Consider the following 21,367-nt stretch of genomic DNA (forward strand, 5'->3'; position numbering starts at 1 on the left):
TAATGCCCGCAACCGCCATGGCTGCCTTGGCACCTCCCGTGATCCACTGTACGCCACTTCCTCCCATGCGGGGAGCGGGTGAGCCGCAGACCAGGGCGGGCGAGCAGGATCGCGGCAGCGCCGGGTGACGGCTCCACTCCGCCTCCCAGCCGGAGCCGCCTTTCGCCCAGCCCTGAGGAGCGGTGGCTGCAGGCGAGCTCCGGCCGCCGGGGCGGTGAGCCATGTTATCGGGGTGCAGATTGCGCGAGAGCGGAAAAGTGAGCGGCCGTCGGGTTCCTTTCCCCACATTTCTTCAGATGTCGGGAAAATTCAGTAAAATACCTTACCGGAGATTTTTGATTGTCCGGGAATCTGTAACTGCTGTTGGGCCCTCGGGGCATTTTGGGGGGTAGGGAAGGGAAGGCAGGATAAGCTCAGTGTCTATTTACTGTTCTGTTCATTCAGCTGTGAGACGGTGAGCAGAGGGGAGACGCAGCAGAAAGTCTGGTAGCGTCAAGAACTTCTACGTGCTCTGCACCTGTATGGCAACCTGAAATGGTTTCTGATGGCTTTATAGCCCCCTGGGGAGTTGCTGCCGTGTTGAGAGGTCAACTCTGCTCTGTTGAACATATGCAAAAGTGATTTTGTAAACTTCAAATAAATTTTGAGGTAGGCACGTCCTGTGGAGGAAAGCACAGCACAGAGGTACAGGGGAGCACGTGTGGCCAGAGAAGAGACCGTGGAGCTCTTAACACCGAGGAATCTCCACCAACCGGGCGCTGCTATTTTGGGTTGTGACTGTCGGGAGACGATCAAAACTCGTGTTACTTGCCCTCCCCAGCGAGAGTGGCACAACCGGGAGCGGAGGAAAGAAAAGGTTCCGCCTTACTGGTGTGTCCTGCGTGCCCGCTGGGAGCGGGGTAGCGACGTGAGGAGAAAAGCATAGTTAGTCGGAGCTCGGAAAGCCGGTGGGGACCTGGGCTTTTAGATGGCGGCTGAGCTCCTGTTTCACAAGAGAAGGCTTGCAGCAGCAGCTGTGAGGCTGCCCGGCCGTTCGGACCAGGTGCCACGGCCTGCCCGCCGGGCCGCGGGGGGCGCGCGCGTTCCGCCGCGCCGGAAGGAGAGAGGCGGCGGCGGCGGCGGCGGGAGCGCGTGCGGTGCCGCGGGGCTGCGGCGGGACCACGTGCGCCCGGTGCCGCGAGCGGGGCGGCGCCGCAGCCCGCCCGCCATGCCCGCCGCGCCGCCGTGAGCCCCGCGCGCCGTGCCATGGGGCCGGACCTGGGCTGGGCCGCGCTGGTGCTGCTCTTCGCCGCCTCGCTGATCACCGTGGCGGCCTGGCTGCTTCAGTACTGGCGGTCCGCGGCCCTGCGAGCGCTACGGCGTCGCGGAGCGGCGGCGGCGGAGGAGGCCGGGGCCCGAGCGCTGCTCGTGGCGCTTCTCGCCCTCAGGTCCCTACGGGAGCAGTGGCAGCGAGCTTGGGTGCGAGCTCTCAACAGCCAGGCGCGCCGGCACGGGGTACGGCAGGGCACGAGCGGGGGAGCGCGGGGAGCGGCGGCGAGGCGAGGTGGGCCCAGCCGCCTGCTCTTTGTTGGCGGGTGCCGGACAGCCCTTCTCCGCAGGCCGCTCCGGCCGGAGGAGCCGCTGGGCACCGGGGGGGCCCTTGCGGACGGCTCCGTTCGGCCTGGCCGGAGTGCACCGCGCTGCGCGAGCGCGGAAAGGGCCGAGTGCGTTACCGCGCCTCGTTTAACGCGGGTTGGGGCAATATTGTAGTCACTGATGTTTCCACAGCAATCTCTTCGTAATTTTCTGGCATTTGTTTTCTTTAATCTCCCAGTATTACCGTTGTATTATCTGTAGTTTTGAAATTCACGAAGGAGAGTATGCCTTGATGATTCCGATGGAAATAATTGCATTATAGCTTGTGTTGCCTGCAGGGCAGGGTCTTAATGTCCACAGAAACTGTGGTCCAAAGCAGTCCAAAGTCTACTGTGATGTCCATTTTTTTTCTGTCGTGTGAGTGGGAAGGGGTTGTCTTTCTGTTAAGTTGCACAGGAAAATCAAGAACTAGAAAAAGTTACCATGAAACTAACATATTTGAAGAAAAGACAGTTAAAGTCTTGAAGAACATGATGCAAACTTCTGTTTGAATTTTTCCAGCAAGATAGGAAAAGTATCTCCCTTTTTGACCAAGTGGCAAATTCTAGGCTAGATCCAGTGTGAAGTGCCTTCTCCCATTGAGCTTAGTCCTTCCTGCTTCCTCTGTAGAAACTCACCTTCTGCTTCCTACTATAGTCGATGTGTGGCCAGTTTTCCATATCTGATACACTGGCTTCCAGGGTCCTGGAGGAATGCTCCTTGGTTGCTTATATCTTGATAGTCTCCTTCCTTCTGAAGTTTGTTCTTTCTGCATGGCTTCTTTCAGCTTCTTGAGTTTTTAAAAGAATAGGTCCTAATCTTGTCCAGGTTCAATTTGCTCACCTTTCCTTGTGTTTCTGTATCTCAGTGAATGTGAATACATAATGTATGTGGTAGGAGATTTATAGGAGTGCATTGGTGGTCGGAGCATGCCAGCATGTGAATTTGAGTGGATTGTGCTAGGAGTGTGGTCTGAGGGGGCCAGGAGTGAGCAGATGGGGGTTAGTCTGCCTTCAGCCATGTCTCATGCTCATCCCTGGTACTTGAGAGAGTAGCTTCGGTGACAAGGTGTTACATTTTGTGCAGATCTTGAAATGACAGCTGCTAATTTAGCATTTCCTGTTGAGATTACAATTCACTTGCCTTAAAATGGGGCAAACACTTGAAAGGAGTTGTGTTGCCTCTCAAGTGCATGCTACCCTCCTAATATTATTTTTTTTGCTATGTTTTCTGCATGCCTTGGAAGATGTATAGATCCATGCCACCTTGTGCATGTGGTTTGTTCTGAGCAGTGAGATCTTTTGAAGTTGATCAGTGCCTCCCAGTTTGGTGAGACTGTGTTTGGTGAGGTGTTGGGGAAGAACTAGGGGGTACCTCACTGCTGCTGATGAAATGCTTGAGTCGTTGGACAGAGATTCTAGTCACAGAAAGAAAAAGCTGATTTGATATTTTGGGCTGACCTATGTGAGTGAATACATGCCTCCAGTGGAGGAGGCTTGCGAGAAAAAGAAACAGCAAGCATTACTAATATGAAATAGCAGTGGGTGAGCCAATACTGGTTATCCATTTTCAGTTTCATCACTGGTAGAACTGCTTTCTGTCTGGTTTGGAAGGAAGGCTTGCATCTTGACTCGTTTTTGGGGGGCAAGCAGTTTTCAGGTTGTCATATTTATGCCTGTCAGATTAGTGTCCCAGAGCCTTTTCTGCTCCTCACCGGGGCTGTCCATAAGATGGAGGTGGCAAGTGCAGAGTTCTGTTGGCTTGAGAATAATGTTGCTTCCTGCCCCTCTATCATCTCTTTTGATTGTTCTGGTCCTAAAATGCATTTAGCTTGCCAAATGGTCATGTTCTAGTGCCCAGAATTTCTGCTTTCTCTGTCTCTCTCTTTTTGTCCCTTTTGAGCAGACAGGATCTTTGAGGCTAGGGTTTGTGGAAAGATGCTCTCAAATTCTTTATCTTGGTCTTCTATTTCTTGAGAAGGGTTCTCTGTACAGATCTGGTCTTGAAATAGGAGAAGATCCTCAAATGAAGATGAGGGATGCCTCCACAGTGGAGATTGTAATCTAAGAAACCAGAAGGGAAAGCTTCTGCAATAACAGAGGGATAATGCACTTGACCTATGGTTGACTGCAGTCCAGAACAATTTTCTGGGTGATGACCAGATTTGTGGAAACAGATCAGAGTGTCTCTGGGACCCCACATCATTCATCCTCTTTGAAGCTGTCTGGGGGGCTCTGACTACTGGGATCTAACAGAGTTTTCTCTTTGCAGAGTTCAGTGCAGATCACGTTTGAAGAGGGTCCTCAGTTACCACAAGCCGCAGATATAAGTTGTGTGACATGCAAGGGACAGTCAGACCACAGCATGGTAAGGCTTTGCTGTTCTGAATTGTACAGTGTGATGTTTCTCCGTTGATGGTGTGTTAGGAACTTTGTGATGGAGATGGTGGAATCAGGAAGGTTTTAGGTGAGATCTTTTTGGAGTCGTTTCGGAGTTTGGAGGCTCTGGAGCTGCACATCAGTGAGCTCTGTGAGGGAAGATGTGTTGGTGGAGGCAGGGTATATGACTGCTGAACCCAAACATCAGGGTCCAACTGTGGAGAGCATAAGAGAGCTCTTGTCACAGCACAGGGTCTGAAGTGGCAGATTTACAGCCTGGAACTTGGTGACAATAACATGGCTGTCTCTTACCGGGATATAAACTCATCTTTTCCTTTTCTTTCTAGGTGTTGTGCTGCCGTCTGTCAGCTGAAGCTGTGAAATTCTCTGTCTCTGTTACTCAGCAGTCCCCAGTTACTGTTTCTGTGGATACGTATCATGTCACTTTGGCTGTGCTGCAGGCTCAGGTAAGGTTTATAAGAAGTTAGACATTGGCCTTACTCCTCCATGTAGTCCCACATTGGGTGAGGAAGGAGGACCCGATTCAGTGCCAATAAAGGCCTTGTTGGGCTGGAAGAAGCAGTGTGTGGTCACTAACATTTGGTGAGGTGACAAATATTCCATCTGCATGCCGAGTCTTGTTTTCTGAGTCTTCATCTGTGGATTTTGGCTATGAAACATAGCTGTAAGAAATTCCAGAGAGTTTTGAGACATGGCAGTGTTCTGTATTGTGCTTTTAAGTGGGTATTTAAGATGTGAGAAGTCCAGAGAATTCAATTCCCTGTGTGGCATAAAGGAAAGGGAGAGGTATGTCCTGTGGATATGTGGATATGTATGGTGTCCTGGTAGTGGGTGTGAAAAAGAAAACTATGGTGAGGAGTAGTTTGCTTGTCAGTTCCCCTCATTACATTCACATGAGCACGATACAGCTTTTTCTTTGTGTTGAATATTGGAGATGCTCCTTCCAGTAAAGAAGCTCTAAAATCACAATGGGTGGTAACTCCATAGTTGCTTTCTGGCTGGATTTGATTCTCTGGAATATGGTTTTGTTTCCATGATGAAGGACATGATGCTGGAGATGGTATCTTGCTTGGAGGCAGTGTGCTCATATGCGCACCAAAAAACCCGGAAAAAACAGACATGGCAAAATAAGTAACTCAGTGGTAGCAGAAGCCAATCCCATTGTTGTTGCTGGCAGTTTGAAGCTTGTTCTGGAACCCTTTTGCTCTCAGAAGCTTTACTACAATTTTCCGCCTACTTTTGTCAGGTCATGCCAGTTTGATTTTGTACCTCTATTCTGTGGTCATCTCCTCCAGAGATCCAGAGCTTCGGAGAGCTCCTCTCTCTCTTCAGCATGTCATGTCCCCGCTGCCAATCTAGTGACAGGCAGCAACAACAGTTGCTTTTCATTTCTGAAAGGTCCCCTTTTTCACATCTCATCCAATCGCTCCCCTACTCACTGGCATTTTCTAGGTCTCCTTGTCTGCACCTGGTGAAATTTTGGATTGATTGTTCATGTAAGGGGTTGCATGTGATACTCTAATTGAGGTCTTGCTGCTGCTGTTTTATGAAATGCTGGTTAGATTACCACATGCCTGCCTGTGTTTTGGAGTACTTCAAGTACTGTGCTCCCAGTTGTGCCCTGTCTACTCTGCACACCTCTTATTGGTTACTTACCTGGCCGCTGTTTCTCATATCTGTTGCTTTTGTCTGATGAACTTCTGTGTTGTTGATGAATGTCAACCTAGCAACTGAGAACAATGTTGAATTTCATTACCCAGTTTTTACTAGAGCTCTCAGGTCAGGGGTCTTCCTGTGTGGTTCTGCTTCTGTCTGTCACATTAATGATGCTTTTATGGGTACATGGGTGTGCAACTTTTTAACTTCAGGTAAACTAAAGGATGGTGTACAGTCTGGTTTATTGTTGCAGGCTGTTGGTGACTCAGATGGGTCTTCAACCTGAGGATCATCTCCTAGAGATGCATTGCTAACTTATGAATGGTTGTACTTACATTTGGCAATGGCTAATTGATGTAGCTCAGTAAATATGTGTTGGTGCCCAGTTTGGCACTTTTGGATTATACTGCAGGCTTTTTTTTCAGTGGAAGTAATAATGGATAATTTTTCCCTCTGTTGCTGCCTGGGCATCCAGCAGCAGTGAGGAAGCCAGATCTCACTAATGGAGCATTTGCAGCTTCTGCAGCCTCTTCATCCTGTAGGCCTGGGAGCACTTGTGTTCTTATGTTCTGTTTTTTACTGTTGCACTGGTGTGAGGGCCTCTCAATTGCTGGATTTGGAATGGGGCAAAAATCACCTAATGTAAACAGAAACTGTTTCCAACTATGGATATTTTTTCTGGGCCAGGTGGAGATCCACTTGGAGGAGATACAGAATGAGGGTCTCCTGGTGTCATGGACATTTAAAGACAGACCAGACTTGGACTTTTTGGTTCTTCCGCGACTTGAGCTTCCTGAGGTGAGTGGCTAACAGTGGGAGGCTGACTGTGAGTGGAGGAAGGGAGGAAGGAGCAGAAGCAGCTAGAAGGCAGGCTGCTGTGGAGGAGAAGGATTGGCAACTCACTGTCATGGCCTTTTAGGGCAGTGTAGGGATTCTTTCATCCTGGAATCAATACTAGCTCAGCTGTGTCAGAACAGCATCCTCAAGAGGGCTGAAGTGATACCAGTATCTACTGAAGGCTTTCTGTCTATGTAGGTTCCTCCTGCTGTTGTTAGATGTAGAACTGCAAAACGAGCTGGGTTGCTGCTCTCTCTTTGTGTGAGGTGGTGGTTTTTTATTGTTGTTGTGTTGGCTTGGTTCTGTTGATTAAGTCTGGTTGAGTTTTTTTTTAAGAGATTAATGTGGGGAATCCCTGGGTTTAGAGGTTTAAGGAACAGATTGCAGACGTGCTTGCTCTTCCGTGATCCAAACAGGTTGGTTGATTTGTTGCTTTATTGACACCTTTGTTACTTTGTTCCAAGTAGATGCAGGAATTTGGCTGGTGTCCCAAAATTGTTGTGGCACCATCTCCTGAGGTGGTGAGCATGTGAGGAATTATAAAAGCTGTATTGTAAAAATTTACAGCTGATAAAGTACAGAAGTATAGGCTTAGTTTTTCTCATTTAGAAGGCTTGCTTTTTCCTGCAGCTGCTATGCATAAGCTCTAAGCACTGAGGAGGGCGAGTATGGAATATAGGAAGAGTATCTGGGAGGTTATTACTGTGAGAATGACTGTGTAGCATATTAGAGGCTTGGGAAGCAGGTGGAGCTGTAAATGCATCCTTTTTTTAATGACTTTCCTGCATTTCCTCTTGATTTGCGGAGAGAAGGATGAAGGGAGAGTGGATCTGTCCACTATAAAGGATCTGATTGAGGATACCATTGTCAGCACGAAGCCAGCCATGATGGTGAATTTGATGGCCTGCACCGCTGGAGCCAGTGTGGTAAGTCACTCTTCTCATGTCAATATTGTGCCACAAACACAGGCCCCAAGACATTTCTGAGGGCTGAGACTCAGACAGGAATCCAAGGGTTGAGTCTCACTTCTGGGCATCAGCTGAACCCTGGCCTGCACTGTCATAGGAGTTTGGGTACTGAGACATGGTGCATAGGGATCATTAGAAATTGCTCCCAAGTGTAACTCCTTCCACCTTTTTTTCTTGAATGCTGATTGTCATTCATGTACTTGTGGACCTGTACTGCCTGAGGTACATCTGTCTTTTGGCAGCCGCCCTTGCTCTGAACACCAAGGCTCTGGGGCAGCCTTTGCAGGCATGGAATGGCCCATGGTTTGTCATTGTCAGTTGACCATCTGGTAGCCAGCAAGCTTGTTCTTGCCTGTCTCCTTTTCCATCTGCCTTAAACTTCCCATCTGAAATAATGTGAGAGCCCACTGGAGATCAATAGCTTTGGAGACCTGCAGCATCTCTTGGTGGCTTTGCAGGTGTTCCCTTGTGTTGGTGTGAGGAGCTACTTAATAGGTACAAGGACCATGCATCTTGCTGCTGTCTGCTGGCAAGTGAGTGGTAAAGGTATCGGTCTCGCTCTCATCATTCCTCAGGTACCCAGCAATAAGTTGACTCAAGAGTCCCCGTCCGGAGTAGCAGCAGCCCCTCTGGGTTCTAAGCTGTTGCTCCGGAATCTTCGAGTGCTGAACTTGGGCTGCCAGGGGAAGGGAGGTAAGCGAGAAAACATTGCTGATCCACAGGGGCAAGCGTGCAGGTGGTGAGATTGGAGCGAGTGGATGTTGTGGGTGGGTTTGAATGGAAAAGAGGAGCATGTTCCTGATTAACCACTGCCTCTTGTTGACAAGTGTACGTGTGCCCTCTGTCTCTCTGTTGCAGGAGTTGGGGAGATATGCTGCCTGGCAGAGCTAGACAGCCCCCCGCAGCAGAAGTGGACGAAGCCAGTGACAGGTAGCAGTGTCGGTGCTGCAGGAGAGATGGAGTGGAATGACGAGTTCTTTCTGTAAGTGTCTGCTCTCCTTCTGGCTGGCACAGTGTAGGTGGACCAGCACAGTCTCGGGGTTGTCATTACCATGCAGTAACTGTTGTGCATGGTGCAGAGGTGAAGTCTGCACAACGGAGCAACGTCTCTTTGTGCTGCCCCTGTGCTAGACTGCTGATTCTGGCACTTGGCCCTAGAATACATTTGCATACTTACTTTTTGCTTCTCTGCACACTCTGTGTTTTAATTGGATGGGTAGAAACGCTGATCATAGGTGCAGCAGGTGCAATAGGGCAGTAGGATAAACAGCCTTCCAGAGAGATTGCCCTCTCAACTTCTGCTGGCAGCCTACACAGCTCTGCAGGGTACACAGACCAGAGTTGTGTAGTTTGGTGTGCTAGTCACGTCCTCCATGGTAATGCATGGTACTGAAACTTTGGAGATGGTGATGAGGCGTGTAAGATTTGATGGGGGGAATATAGAGAATGAGGTTGTTTGCTCCATGACCGCTTAAAAAAGAGTGGCCAACACCAGCCCATCTTTGGTTTCAACAGGGAGTTGGGACCTAGAAGCAAAGAGCTGAAACTACAGGTGCTGGGGAACAGCGACGGAGGAGAAAGTGAGTACGAGCAGCCATAAGATGGGTTGTAAGATAGGGAGGCAAAAATGCCAAAGGGACTCACTGTGCTTTAAGCTCATGGTAGTTCTCTGTTGGTACAACATGTGATGACTTCTGCAAAGAATTTTTCATATTTAGCTTTATGTGATATTCTGTGACTGTGTGAAGTAACTGGGTTCTGTTCTTCTTGCCAAAATGGTCTGGGTCTGACATTGAATCAGGAGTTTCCTGTGGCCAGCCCATCTTCATTCTGAAGCAGGGAGAGTCACGTGGGATTTTCCGTCCTGTATTATGAGAGCTTTGCAAAAGGCTCTTAACTGTTCTTTTTTACTTAGTTGGGGACTAACTGCAGCATGTGTTTTTGATGGAGGCCACACACAGCGGTCACCTTTTTAAGGGAGTTGATTCCTGAATTGTTAAAGAGGAGCAGAGGAGCACTGCCTGCCTCTTCTCCCTCTTGAACCTGGGAGTTAGTGGAGTTGTGGGGATCTGCTGTGTTGGCCCATAGGGCTGCTTCCCAAAAGCAGGGGTTACCTTGGAGATGTCTGAGGTGCTGAGGTCATATGAAGTGTTTCATTTTTACTCTTCTTTCTTGCAGATGTGCTGCTGGCATATGCCACACTTTTGATAGATTCTTTGGGCAAACAGCCATCTGGAAGACAGGTCTGCTCACTGGCCCCAGGAGCTGGACAGTCACTTAGAGCTGAAGCTACCATTACATTGGAGGTGAGCTCATGACCCCACAAGCTCTGCACACACGCACGCTCCAGAAGTGTTCATAATGTGAGCCTGTAACTGGAGACATGCATGTTTGGACCTGAGTTTGGCACAGAGGACTAGGAGACCCTTATGCCATGGAGGAGTGCATGTCACCTGACCCTTGGTCCCTAAGCCTCCTGCTGTTGAACTGGTGCTGTACTGGGGATGTTTCCTTGGTGCTCAGAGCCCTAGTTTTTGTTGCCCAAATGTGCCTGCCTTTCCATCTGGGAAGGAGAGTGCCTCTCTGAGCAGTGCTTTACTCTTTATATATAGCTGCTGTTCCAGGAGTCTCCTGCATCTTTGAATGCTCTGCACGCCACATCTCTGCGAACCAGCATTACCCCCACTAAGAAGGTGGAGATGGACCGGACCATCATGCCCGATGGCACCATCGTGACTACTGTTACCACAATTCAGTCCCGGCCCAAGGCAGACTGCAAACTGGGTGAGGCTGTGCAGCAGCAGGAGTATTGTACAGGTGGCTCCTATGGCAGCACAGACGGAGCTGTGATATTCCCTTGGCTGCTCATGAAGGCAGTAGCAAAACTGTTTAGCTGTCAGATCTGGTTGTTTCAGGCTCACGCTTTACATATTGCTTTTGGTGAGTGGGTCAGAACACAGGCATCCTTGCTGTTCCCCTAGCATATTCATGGCTGGCTGGAAACTCTTGTGTAGCCTTAGGGGAGAGAATTGATGCAGCTCTGTGTCTGAGGGGAGGTGAGGGAGGGATGAGCTCTCACACACCCTTTTGGTGGTGTGGGGTCTAATGCATATGCTGCCACATAACCTTTACCTGATGTCAGACTTAGTGTTTAGTCATGCTTTCTCTAGTTCCTTCACTGCTAAAGAAGTTATACTGAACATAGTGGATGTGGAGCCAAAAGCATGTTGACCTGGCTCACTAGGGGTTGTTGCTGCTTGCATCCTGTGAATGTGGTGCTGGACATTCCAAGAGGTTGGGCTGGGAAATGACACGAATGAGGTATTGTGCATCTGCTTCACAGGACTGCAGCCCAGAAAGGCAGCTGTATCCTGGGCAGCATCAAAAGAAGCATGCCAGCCGGTTGAATACGCCTTGAGTACTGTGTCCAGCCTTGTGGCCACCCCAACACATAAAAGACATAGACCTGTTGGAGTGAGTCCAGAGGAGGACCGCTAAACTGGCCACATACCTGGAACACTTCCCTGTGTAAAAAGGCTGAGAAAGTTGGAGATATTTAGGCTGGAGAAGAGAAGGCTCTGGGGAGACATTATAGCAAGCAGCCTTCCAGTACCTAAAAGGGGGCTTACAGGAAGGCTGAAGAAGAATTGTTTTACAAGCTCATGCAGTGTTAAGACAAGGAAGGATGGCTTTAAGATGAAGGAGGGTAGGTTTATATTAGCCATTAGGAAGAAATTTTTCCCTCTGAGGGTGCTGAGGCACTTGCATGGGTTGCCCAGGGAACCTTTACATGCCCCATCCCTGGAAGTGTTCAAGACCAGGGTGAATGGGGTTTGGAGCAGCCTGTTCTGGTAGCAGGCTGGTTGGAACTAAGTGGTCTTTAAGGTCCCTTCCAACCCAAACCATTCCATGATTCTGATTTTTTCCCAGTAGGCTTCTTGCTGCTTTCTTGCCCCAAAGGCTTTCAGAGGTGCCTTGCAGGCTCTCTGAGTGCTCACTTGAGGCTTTTTGGGGTTGGGTGTAAGGGGCACAATATGATAGCATAGTTGTGTAAGCTCTGTCTCCACTTACTTGTATCTCCGTGTCTCTTTTGCTATGAAGATTCACCATCGAGGTCGCCTTCCAAAGTGGAAGTGACTGAAAGGAAGACAACAGTGCTCTTGGAGACTGGCTGTCATCACAGCCACTTGCCCAGCGGTAGCCGTAAGTGCTTGGAAATTTGAGGCTCCTACTGAAGTAACTGTGTTCCTTAGCCTGTTGTAGAAAGTGGCAGTCTGAGTGCGGTTCCCTGAATTCGCTTGCATTTTCTGCTTCAGAGAATGTCCAAGTGCCTGAGTGAAGGTGGGGGCTGAAGGCTGGTGGTGGTGGTGTGTTGGCAGGTAAAAGACATTCCCCTTTGACTATCCAGTCAGTGACTATGAGTGTTTCCTTGCTTGACAAGAACTTCCCAGGCTATCTGCACCCAAAGAAATTTGCTCACCCTTCACGTGGGGCTCTGTGTCTGGAACAGACCACTGCAGCTCTTTTGACAGTTTGCTGTGAAAGCAACTATTGGGAGTCTTTGGAAGTCTTTGTTGAGCAGGGTGGGGTGGGGTGGGTTTTTCAATGATATGCCTGGTGGGAAAAGAAACTCTTGGGGTACTTGAAAAAGCCAAGAGCTAGCTATACAGAGCTTCTCTCATTTTGTTTATTTGGACAAATCTGTCATAAACGCTGGGTGGGGAAAGTACTTCAGGGTGCATATAAGTTGCCTATTGCAAGCATTGCAGTCAGCAAGCGACCTTTTGCTTCTGCTGAAGGTTGCTTCTCCAAGCATCTGTATTTTTCTTGTGCTCAGGGGATAGCCATATGCCTAATGGCTTGGATCCAGTGGCCGAGACAGCAATCAGGCAGCTAACTGAGACGAATAACAAGACCACCAAGAAGACACCAACAAAACGTAGTACACTGATCATCTCAGGAGTGTCCAAGGTCTCTGGTAGTTAGGAGCTGCATTTCCAGTTGTGGGGGTTGTTTTTAAGGATTCATGCGTGAAAATAAGCTGTGCTGTAGGGTCCAGTGTGGGAAGGTTCCATCACATATAGCTGGCTCATCAGAAGCCTTTCACTGCTTCCCAGTGAGCATTAAAAGATACCTTGCCAGAGGGAATTCACAACAGGTAGCTGCAGAAAGGGATGTGGCTGCCTTAACTGGTTTCGAACCTTGTGGAGGATATAAGGAGTTCTCCTCATACTTGGCTGTGGGGAGTGAGGGACATGCAGCAGAATGCTTTTTAATTGGCCACATTCCAGTGTATTTCAGCCAAAAATTGTCCGTCGGTGCTGTCTAGCACTGATGATCTGAATGGAGCCATCTGTATATAGGTGTAGATGGAAGTAGAGAGATGTATGCAATTCTTTTGATCCTGTCTTCATGTCTGTCTGCCTCTCTAACCCCCCATCAGGTACCTATTGCTCAAGATGAAATGGCTCTTTCTCTGGGTTATGCTGCATCCCTGGAGGCCACAGCGTATGGGGATTCTGAGACAGATGGCACAGCTGACCAGATGCACGATTTTACTGAACTGTCGCGGCCACTGGAAGCGTCGCTATTGGGACAAAGGGACAGTCAGGAGCTGGATGAGACAACGCGATCAGACATCTCTGAAAGACCATCTGTGGAAGATGTTGAGTCTGAAACTGGCTCCACGGGAGCCCTTGAGACGAGGAGCTTGAAAGATCACAAAGGTAAGGATGAACTGTTAGATAGGGTAGCTAACATGAGCCAATAGTAACATTAGCTGTACATGAGGACAAAGTGACATCCAGGTTCCTCACCCAAGCATGGGGTCTGCAGCCACTTTTCAGCGTAGCAGAAGCATTAGCATTTCAGAGCAGCCTCTGATGGAGCCTGGAAGAGCCTGCCTTTCTCTTGTGGTTTTTCCACGGGAGTGATTTGAAACACCTTCATTTGTAGGTGTCTGGTTCCTGTAGCCTTTTAAGTGTCTATACTCTCTTAGATGGGAGCCCTGAGCAACCTGTCTATTATAGAGAACCCTTTTTCTCTCCCTGGCCTCTCTCTGGTCCCATGCAGATCAGGTACATGTCTGTAAGTAATGATTCATCCTCTGAATTAGGCCACTTGTGGTGTGGAAATGGAGGCTGCCCAGCAGTATGGATTATATGGGCCTTGATTGCCCTCCTTCTTTCTCCATTAGTACTGAAGCAGCTAGTGCCTCTGACCTGTTGTACAGTAAGATGTCCAAACAAACTCACTTCTTTTAAATGATGGAGTGGGCTGCCCCAACCTAGCTGCTGTCCTAGCCATTGCACACATTAGTCAGTTAGGTGGATGGTGCACCTTGGATTTTTCTGCTGCCAACTTACATGAAGAAATGCAAACCAAAATCTTGATTACTCAGAATATTAGAGTGGGACAAATTTTGGGGAGTTGTACCCTGTTGCAGCCAGGTATGGTTTGAGCTGCGGAGGCCCCTATTTTGAATGTCAGTGGGTACAAGGTTGTGTGACCCAGATTCTTGAGAGAGCTAGCAGGTGGGGAAGAGAGGTAAAATGGAAAGCAGACACCCTGTGCAGGAAAGACTGTTGTAGTGTTATATGGCATGCAGGTTTTGGATGTGTCTTTCTGATCCATTTGAGGTTGAAAGCAGTTGGCATCTCCATCTTCTTCAGCTTGTGGCAGTCATAAGGAGCCATTGGCATTATTTGCCTCCAGACTGGGCACTTCATGAAAATGCAGGCAGTTGTTCTAGGCGCTAGATCACAGAGTAATCCGTGTGCCCTTAAGACAGGCTGGTCTGAGAGGCCTTTTCCCTCTTTTATGTTCTTCTCAGGGTCTTCAGTTTCAGATGATCTCAATTGTTGTCTATTCATACGAGTCTTGGCTTTCATTTAAAATGCTGGACAATTCCACTGAGAGGAGGATATTGTGTAAAAGGCAGTTTATGCAGAGGGGACATGGGACGGAATGTTTAGTGAGGCAGCATGTTGGTGGTGTAGTCTGTCACGAACTGAGACTTTGCCTTGTGTTTGGAAGCTGGGATTAGGCAACCTACTGTGTACTTCTGCACTCAGTGTGGAAGAGGACTGCTGCATATCTGAGAATGGCTGGGTGTGTTACTGTCCCTGAAACTCCCCAGTGCAGGATGCTGTCATGGTTTTTGTCTCCTTCCTCTCTCTGCAGTTAGCTTTCTTCGGAGCGGTACCAAGCTCATCTTCCGGAGGAGGAGCAAGCAGAAGGAAGTGGGCCTGAGCCAGTCTCACGATGACTTGTCCAATGTCACTGCCAACTCCACCACCAGAAAGAAAACTGGTAGCTTCTCCCACCGCCTCATCAAACGCTTCTCCTTCAAGTCTAAATCCAAACCCAAAGGTAGTGACAACACATCAGCTTGTGAGAACTGAAGGAGCGAGAAGCCCATTGGAAAGATTTCTCAGAGATCGTTTTCTAGCCTCTTGTCTTCCCACTTCATGGTATCTGTGACTTGCAGTCCAGTTCTTTCCAGCCTTGGCTGAGGGAAGACATCCCAGTGCTTTGCGCCATTTGGGGAGAGGAGGTGGCAAACCCGGGACTTAGGCTGCTCGGCTGCCTTGGCTTAGCCTTCTCTGCTTGTTGCACCCCACTGTGCTCTCCCAGAAAATCCAGGTGGCATGCTAATCCCTCTGGGGTTCCCTGGAGTTGCAGAAGTGACTCGGTGTGTGTAGACATCTGGCATCATCAGGTGCCTCATGGAAACAGGGGGCAGGTCTCTCCAGTGGCAACCTTCAGAGTTAAAATCAAGAAGCTACTGAGTTAGCTGCAGTGCCAAGATGTGTGGGATGTAGCCTCACTCAGCTCTTCTAGTGACAGAGAATGATGCAGCCACTGATGATCTAAACACTATTATTGCCTGTGCTGGGTGCAGAGGCTGCAACCTGAGGTGTGCTGCAGGGCGATGCATTCCTGGGCTGTGAGCTGTTGGAAGAGAGCTGTCAGCTGTCAGAGTTTTGGTCCTCCACCTGTCTCTGCCATTGGAACAGTCTCCTTCAGACAGCACTGAGGGACCCCTGTTTTCTGTGCTGTGTTGGTGAAGGAAGAAGTCCCTAAGAATAAGGAAGTTTTAACCACTGAACAGGTTTTTGTAGAAACCCGAGCCCTCACAAGAGCGCCTGTTCAGTGCTGTCAGTTCTGTCACCCTGTGCAGCCTCCCTGTGACACAACATTCCTTCCACATCTGTGTTCTTGAACAGGGACGGGCCTGTACTGAATACACACACCAGCTGCTGTATGAGCAGCCTCCCTTCCCCTTGGGAGGTTGGGGATGTTGCCAAAGGGCTGCCAGGCTGTCTTCCAGACCTGCCGAGCGTCCAGTCTCATGCTGTCATGGCTCTCGTGCCAAGGACTGGGACTGTGCTGGGGATGGATGGCAAAGAATAAGGCAAGGAATGTAGTCAAAGTCTGATGGGAAGCCTGAAGGCATGTGGCAGAAAGAGGCAACAGTTTACATGTTATCACTGATGGGTTTCCATTAGTAGATTGCATTTGGTATTTCCTTTCTTCTTGCAAACACGATCCCCCCTGTTCAAACAGAGGGCATTTGCAGAGAGGAGGAGGTGTACAAGAGAAAATAGAATCCCTGTGCAGGAGGAGACTGTCCTAGAGAAACAGTTGTCCAGTCTCCTGGCCCATACACGTTTTATCTACAATATCCCCAGAAGTTCCCTTCACATAGCCCATAACAGTGCTCTGGAGAAATGCCCATGCCCTGTCAGCATGTGCGGTTTGAGAGAAAGCTCGTGCTGTCCTGTGGGTTGTCAAGTTAAGGAGGTGGGACAGAGGGGAGGAAAAACCTCACAGAAGAGCTATTTCTCAGGCCTCACTGGATTCTCTAGCTCTGCTCTTCCTCTGGAGTACCTCCTGTGGTGGTGTCTGTTGCCCTTCCTTATGCAGGATGCTGCCAACTGAAAAAGCAGTTCTCTTGATGGCATGGGTAAAATGTATTTCTTGGAAGGACAAACCCTGATCTGCTGATACTGCTGCTGTGTGCCATTTCTAAGGACCAGAACGTGTTTGTTGTGCTGCAGCAGAAGAATTTACAGAGGGCTGTTTCTTGAATGTCTGTACAGGTGGGGAAGGCCAGCATTAGCAAGGGTGTAATTGAAAGTTTTAGTGTGTGCTTGCAGGAGGGACTCTCTGTTGTTTTTCCTGCTGATTTCTCACATGGTTGGGCATATGTGAGTCTGAAAAATCATATTGGTTCAGCTGGCTGACCGGGAACCTCTACATCTGTTTTGGTCTGGAAGTCTTTGTTATCCCCAGCCTCTGTCATGTCTTTTATCATTTGTTTCTTTCCTTGTCCGCATGGCACTGGGGCTTTGTTTGCACTTGTATGCACTGTGGATGTCCTAGAACTCACTGTTTGTCACTAAGGATCGTTTTCCTTGATGCGAGTGAAAGGTTTATGCTACAGTGCTGTTGGAACTTGGCCGTCTGTAACTTGCGTGTAGCAATCCAGCCACTGGTTTCACATAGCCATCTTTTGCTGGGTTGGCGTGGCGCTGTCACATGCGGTGCTGTCCTTCTCAGGCACACCCTTTGTTCCCAAAGTCTCGGAGTTTGATTTCGGTTTGATATTCTCTCTTGCACCATCCCTTCTAAGACTTGTAGCTGCGACAGTACTTTATGTTCCATTTTTGGATTTTATTTATTCATTTTTACACTGTTTCAGAGTACTAAACCTTGAAGATTTGGACCCAGACAGCCCCACTTCTCTGGTGGGAGGCTGCAAAGCCTTGCACTAGAAATGCTGTTTTCAGTGGAAGAGCCTGAGGCTCTTCAGTTTTGGGTTAATCAAGAATCTGCGGTGAGTCTCATTTAATAGTCTCATGTTCTTTTCTTTATACTGTAAGAGCAGCTTGAGCTGTCTTGGTGTGGAGTGGCTGGAGGTGAACGAGGGTCACCACTGTTCTTTGGAATCGGGGATCTGAGGTTTGTGTACACAAGGAGGACTGTGAAGGCTAGCCAGTGGTGTCCTTGTTGCTGTAGACTGGAGGCAGGAAAGGGAAGGTTTGTATCTGACAAACACATATTTAGATTCTTGATCAGCATATCTTGGTCTGGCTTGGAGGAGTAGGTGATAGGGAAGGGAGTAAAACAGAAACTTGAGTTACTCACCAGCCTTGGGGACCCTTTCTAGCCATGTTAAATGGGCAGTTCCTGTCATATGTCTGTGACATTCCTGCTTTGTTCCTGGTTTGTTGGCTCCAGGCTATACCAGCCAGTGACTTGCAGTGGAGGTACGGTTTTTTATTTTGAACTTGATGTGGCAGAAGGCATCGGCGCTGTGTTTGGCAAAATGAATGGCATATGGGAAGCATGCCAGTAGGGGCATATCTTCCCTTGAATTTTTAACAGTGATTTTTACCACAGACTGTAAATTGTCCTGCAAATCTGTATCTGGTTAGTCAGCTTGCAAAGGAAAGGGATGTTCTCAAGCACCAACAAAGCGCATCCCCAAACATTAGGTCTTACATCTGCTTGTGTTTCCTAGAGGAGATGTATTTTCTGGCATTTTGTTGCTTCTCAAAGCTGTACAGCATAGGAGCAGTATTGTAACCTTTTATCTGCTTTTGAATGTTCTCTGTAAGTGCAGACTGTTTTTCAGGGTGTTTGCAAAAGTCATATTTGAGGAACAGAGGGATAGCAGGTCATGGGTCTGCTGTGTGCATTGGAATTTTTTTTGTTTTGGATACACTCCTCATTAACCATGTTGATATTTCCTCTTATTTGAACAAGGCTTTCTTTCTGGCCTGGAGAGATGTTTTCATCCCCCAGGCAGTAGGTGCTGGTTTTGTTAGTCCTGACTATGAGAGTAGAGGTGGCTCTTCCTGGCTTTTCAAAGGCATGTATGGTAATGAATCCGCCTCATGGTGGAGGTGTGATTGTTGGTGTGAAAAACAATTTGTCTATCCTAATCTTCTCAGATAGAAGATGTAAGATAGAGTTTTGTTCTCCAGAAGCTGCTAAGACAAAGTCCCCAGGAATTTCCCCCCACAGAATGGCTGCTTTAAGAAACCTCTTTTGTGTTTAATCCCCACTTGTGTTTTCTGCCTTTAGGACAGAAAATGCTATTTGAAATCTACTCTCCCTGTTTAACTTCTTCCAGATACCTGTGCCCTTGCCTTGGTGCTGCTGTGGGCTCTGTGGCATTTCATAATGCCTGGGACCACAGAGCAGCCCCATGAATGGCACAGGCTACCATCAGACTTAAGCTTGAATGATCTGCAGTTGGCAGATTGTTGTCTCAGGGTAGGCTCACTATTTGCACCTTGTGAAATTGGTCCTTGACCAAATATATGGCAGAAGAGGAACAGCAGAGCGGTCGGCTTGAATGCATGGAGGCTTCAACCTGCATATGAGGGCCTTTGTTCCAGATGCTGTGTTTTGCTACTGGCTGTACAAGCAGAGCAGTCACTTGTAAATGAAGCTAAAGTAGGCATTTTGTTGAATTGTTTTCAGTTTTTTGTTTGTTTTGGTTTGCTTGGAGGGTTTTTTTGGTTGGTTGGGGTTTCTTGTTTGCTTGTGTGTTTTGTTTGTTTTGTTTTGTTTGTTTCCTATTTTGGCTGAACAGTTTTACTAGAATTTACCTATGCTGTGTATTTTTACTACTTTGAAGAAAATACAGCTTACAGCTAGTGTTAGTGTAAGTATGCTTGTAAGTATATTTCTGTCTGGATGCATCTTCTCCCTATGCTTAGGCAAAGCTGTTTAGGAGTCTCATCGTCCACAAAGCCCTCACTGTTGGCCCATGAGAGATATCCTCGTGAGTCAGTGGAAAACGGATGCAGGAAAAAATGAAGGGAACCTCAAAACCTCAGTGTTCTGAGGGTGCCATAGGATTCAGTGTGATGGATGTCTGAGGCCAGTGGAATTGGGTGCATGGATGCATGTTTGCATGTGCTTGTAATTAGATCATACACTGCAACTGCGTGTACTGGTAACGGTACAGAGTGGCTGAGGACAGCAGTGCCGATAGATGGGACAGGAGAGTGACCATACCAATTTCTGTGGCATTCATATCCATTGTTTTGCACAGACTTCTGCAGGGGCAGGCAGACCTGAGCAAGCAAGCCCAATTCCTGCCTCTTACAAGCACCCTCATGCTGCTTACGCAGGTGAGGGTGGGTTTTAGGCAACTTGATTAAATGGGGAAGAGCGAGGGGAGACTACTTGGCTGGAGAGCAAGTTCAGTGGAGGGGAATGTAATGAAAACTTCTTCAAACCATGGTCACATGCTTTTTTTAGACTAGAACTGGGTGTATGACAAATGTTTCTGTTAGTTTTTTTTGACTTTAGTGATGCAATAGCTTCTCTTGGGACATTGTTTGCTAAACCTACAGAGAAGTCATTTCTGAGTAGTTGAGGAGATGCTTGAGTGTTTGGAGGGTTCTTTGTGGTCCTTTTGCATTGTTCTCTCCATCCCACCTCCCCTACTGCTAGGTCACGGCGAGTCTCAGGGTAGAGCAACAGTCCCAGTGGTGGTCACACTTCTGGTAAAGGTGTGCACAGCTCTTTCTACAGGCCTGACTGCTCCACATCACCTTTCCTTGCTTTGTAAGGTACCGGACCAAATACCCACATGCAATTTGAATTAGTGCCCCTCCTTGTGTGTGCTCTTTTGTACTTTGATGCTTTCTGTCTGGGTGGATTATTTTGGCCATTCGTTGTTCCGATGGGAAAGAATTGGAACTGTGTAGCTAATAATGAAAATAAAACTACATATGACTAAATGAAGTTCTTGCACCTTTGTAAACCTCGAAGAATTCTCTTGCTGTGTAAAGGTTGAATCTGTTAACTTATTAAATGACATGAAAATCAAAACCTGAGTCTAGCTTCATACCTGGTGTAGTGCTGTGAGTTTCCCTCCAACCTGTCTCTGTCTCCCCTAAATTATCCCACTAAAATGATAGCAAACCATGTATATCCATGCAAGGGTCTGTAACACTCCAAAACATTTAAATGTAAGGGGGTAAGCTGAGGTTCTTTTACTCGGGGTTGGCACCCGTTCCTGAGGAGCGCCGATGGCCATGGTCTAATGGAGCGGTCGAGATGAGAATGACAGTGAGTTTGTGTGTAAGCTGAAAGAGTCATGCGTGGTGCACAAGTGGTGTTTTCTGTGTGCTGCTTTTGTTTTAGGTTTCCTGTGTAAATAAAACAAAATGTAATCAAAACTTCAGAAATAGAAAAATTGTTACATTGTGTTAATATATATTTGGCTTGCGTTCCCCTGTATTGTTCTGCATTTGCAGGATCCACAGCGGAGCTCTTCCCCGCACTGCCCCCCCACGAATGAGGCTGGGCCAGGAAAGCGTGTGGCTTTTTCCTGGGCATTGTCAGTGATCATCAAAAGAACCACATGGTGTCGACTCACGAAAGGAGAAAACGCGCCCAGCCCAGTTCAAAGCTCTCCAGTGCAGAGCCAAACTACAAAAGTCCCTGCTCCCAAATCTACAGTGCCAGCACAAAAGTATTTCCCCGATCTTCCCCTTCTAGCTTGCATACCCTTCTTTGCAAGTACTAGAAGGAGAAGCACAAATGCAAGGCTGGACGTGGACAAATGTGGAAGGAAGTAATGGGGGTGGGTGAGCAAGTCCATCCAAAGCAGAAGAGAAAAGCCTGTGTGTGTGGAAGGTTGTATACCGAGTTGTGTGGCCCCCAAGGCTTCTCACAAGCACAGCAGTTGTATTTTCATGTCTTATGGCACATGAGCTCTAGGACCTCACTCACAGAAATGCCATGTTACTTCGCCTGTTGCTAACCCAGGTGCTAATCATAACAGCTACAGCCTTAGACTCGGGATGAAGCTGGAGACTCAAGGGCCCAGGCATGCTTTGGAGAGGGTGAGTAACTGACTTG

The 21,367-nt window shown here is 48.2% G+C and overlaps 1 protein-coding gene across 1 annotated transcript; it reads left to right on the forward strand.

Annotated features, from left to right (window-relative positions):
* The first annotated feature begins 1,245 nt into the window (after positions 1-1,245).
* LOC134053586 (phospholipid transfer protein C2CD2L-like) lies at positions 1,246-20,399 on the forward strand. The gene is made up of 14 exons (XM_062508672.1): positions 1,246-1,494; positions 3,886-3,981; positions 4,340-4,459; positions 6,357-6,467; positions 7,316-7,432; positions 8,050-8,167; positions 8,333-8,456; positions 8,990-9,054; positions 9,653-9,780; positions 10,087-10,258; positions 11,576-11,677; positions 12,312-12,445; positions 12,918-13,200; positions 14,657-20,399. The coding sequence occupies exons 1-14, from the start codon at positions 1,246-1,248 to the stop codon at positions 14,875-14,877; spliced, it is 2,040 nt and encodes a 679-aa protein (XP_062364656.1). The 3' UTR covers positions 14,878-20,399.
* Positions 20,400-21,367: the final 968 nt, after the last annotated feature.

Source organism: Cinclus cinclus, chromosome 25 (genome assembly GCF_963662255.1).
Source record: "Cinclus cinclus chromosome 25, bCinCin1.1, whole genome shotgun sequence".
In the NCBI taxonomy this organism is placed as follows: Eukaryota; Metazoa; Chordata; class Aves; order Passeriformes; family Cinclidae; genus Cinclus; species Cinclus cinclus.

Bases quoted from the DNA above. Each gene is read 5' to 3' on its own strand.
- LOC134053586 (XM_062508672.1), top strand. From the start codon at position 1,246: ATGGGGCCGGACCTGGGCTGGGCCGCGCTGGTGCTGCTCTTCGCCGCC. The intron at 3,982-4,339 runs GTAAGGCTTTGC...TTTTCTTTCTAG, and splicing joins GACAGTCAGACCACAGCATG to GTGTTGTGCTGCCGTCTGTC. The intron at 9,055-9,652 runs GTGAGTACGAGC...TCTTTCTTGCAG, and splicing joins GAACAGCGACGGAGGAGAAA to ATGTGCTGCTGGCATATGCC.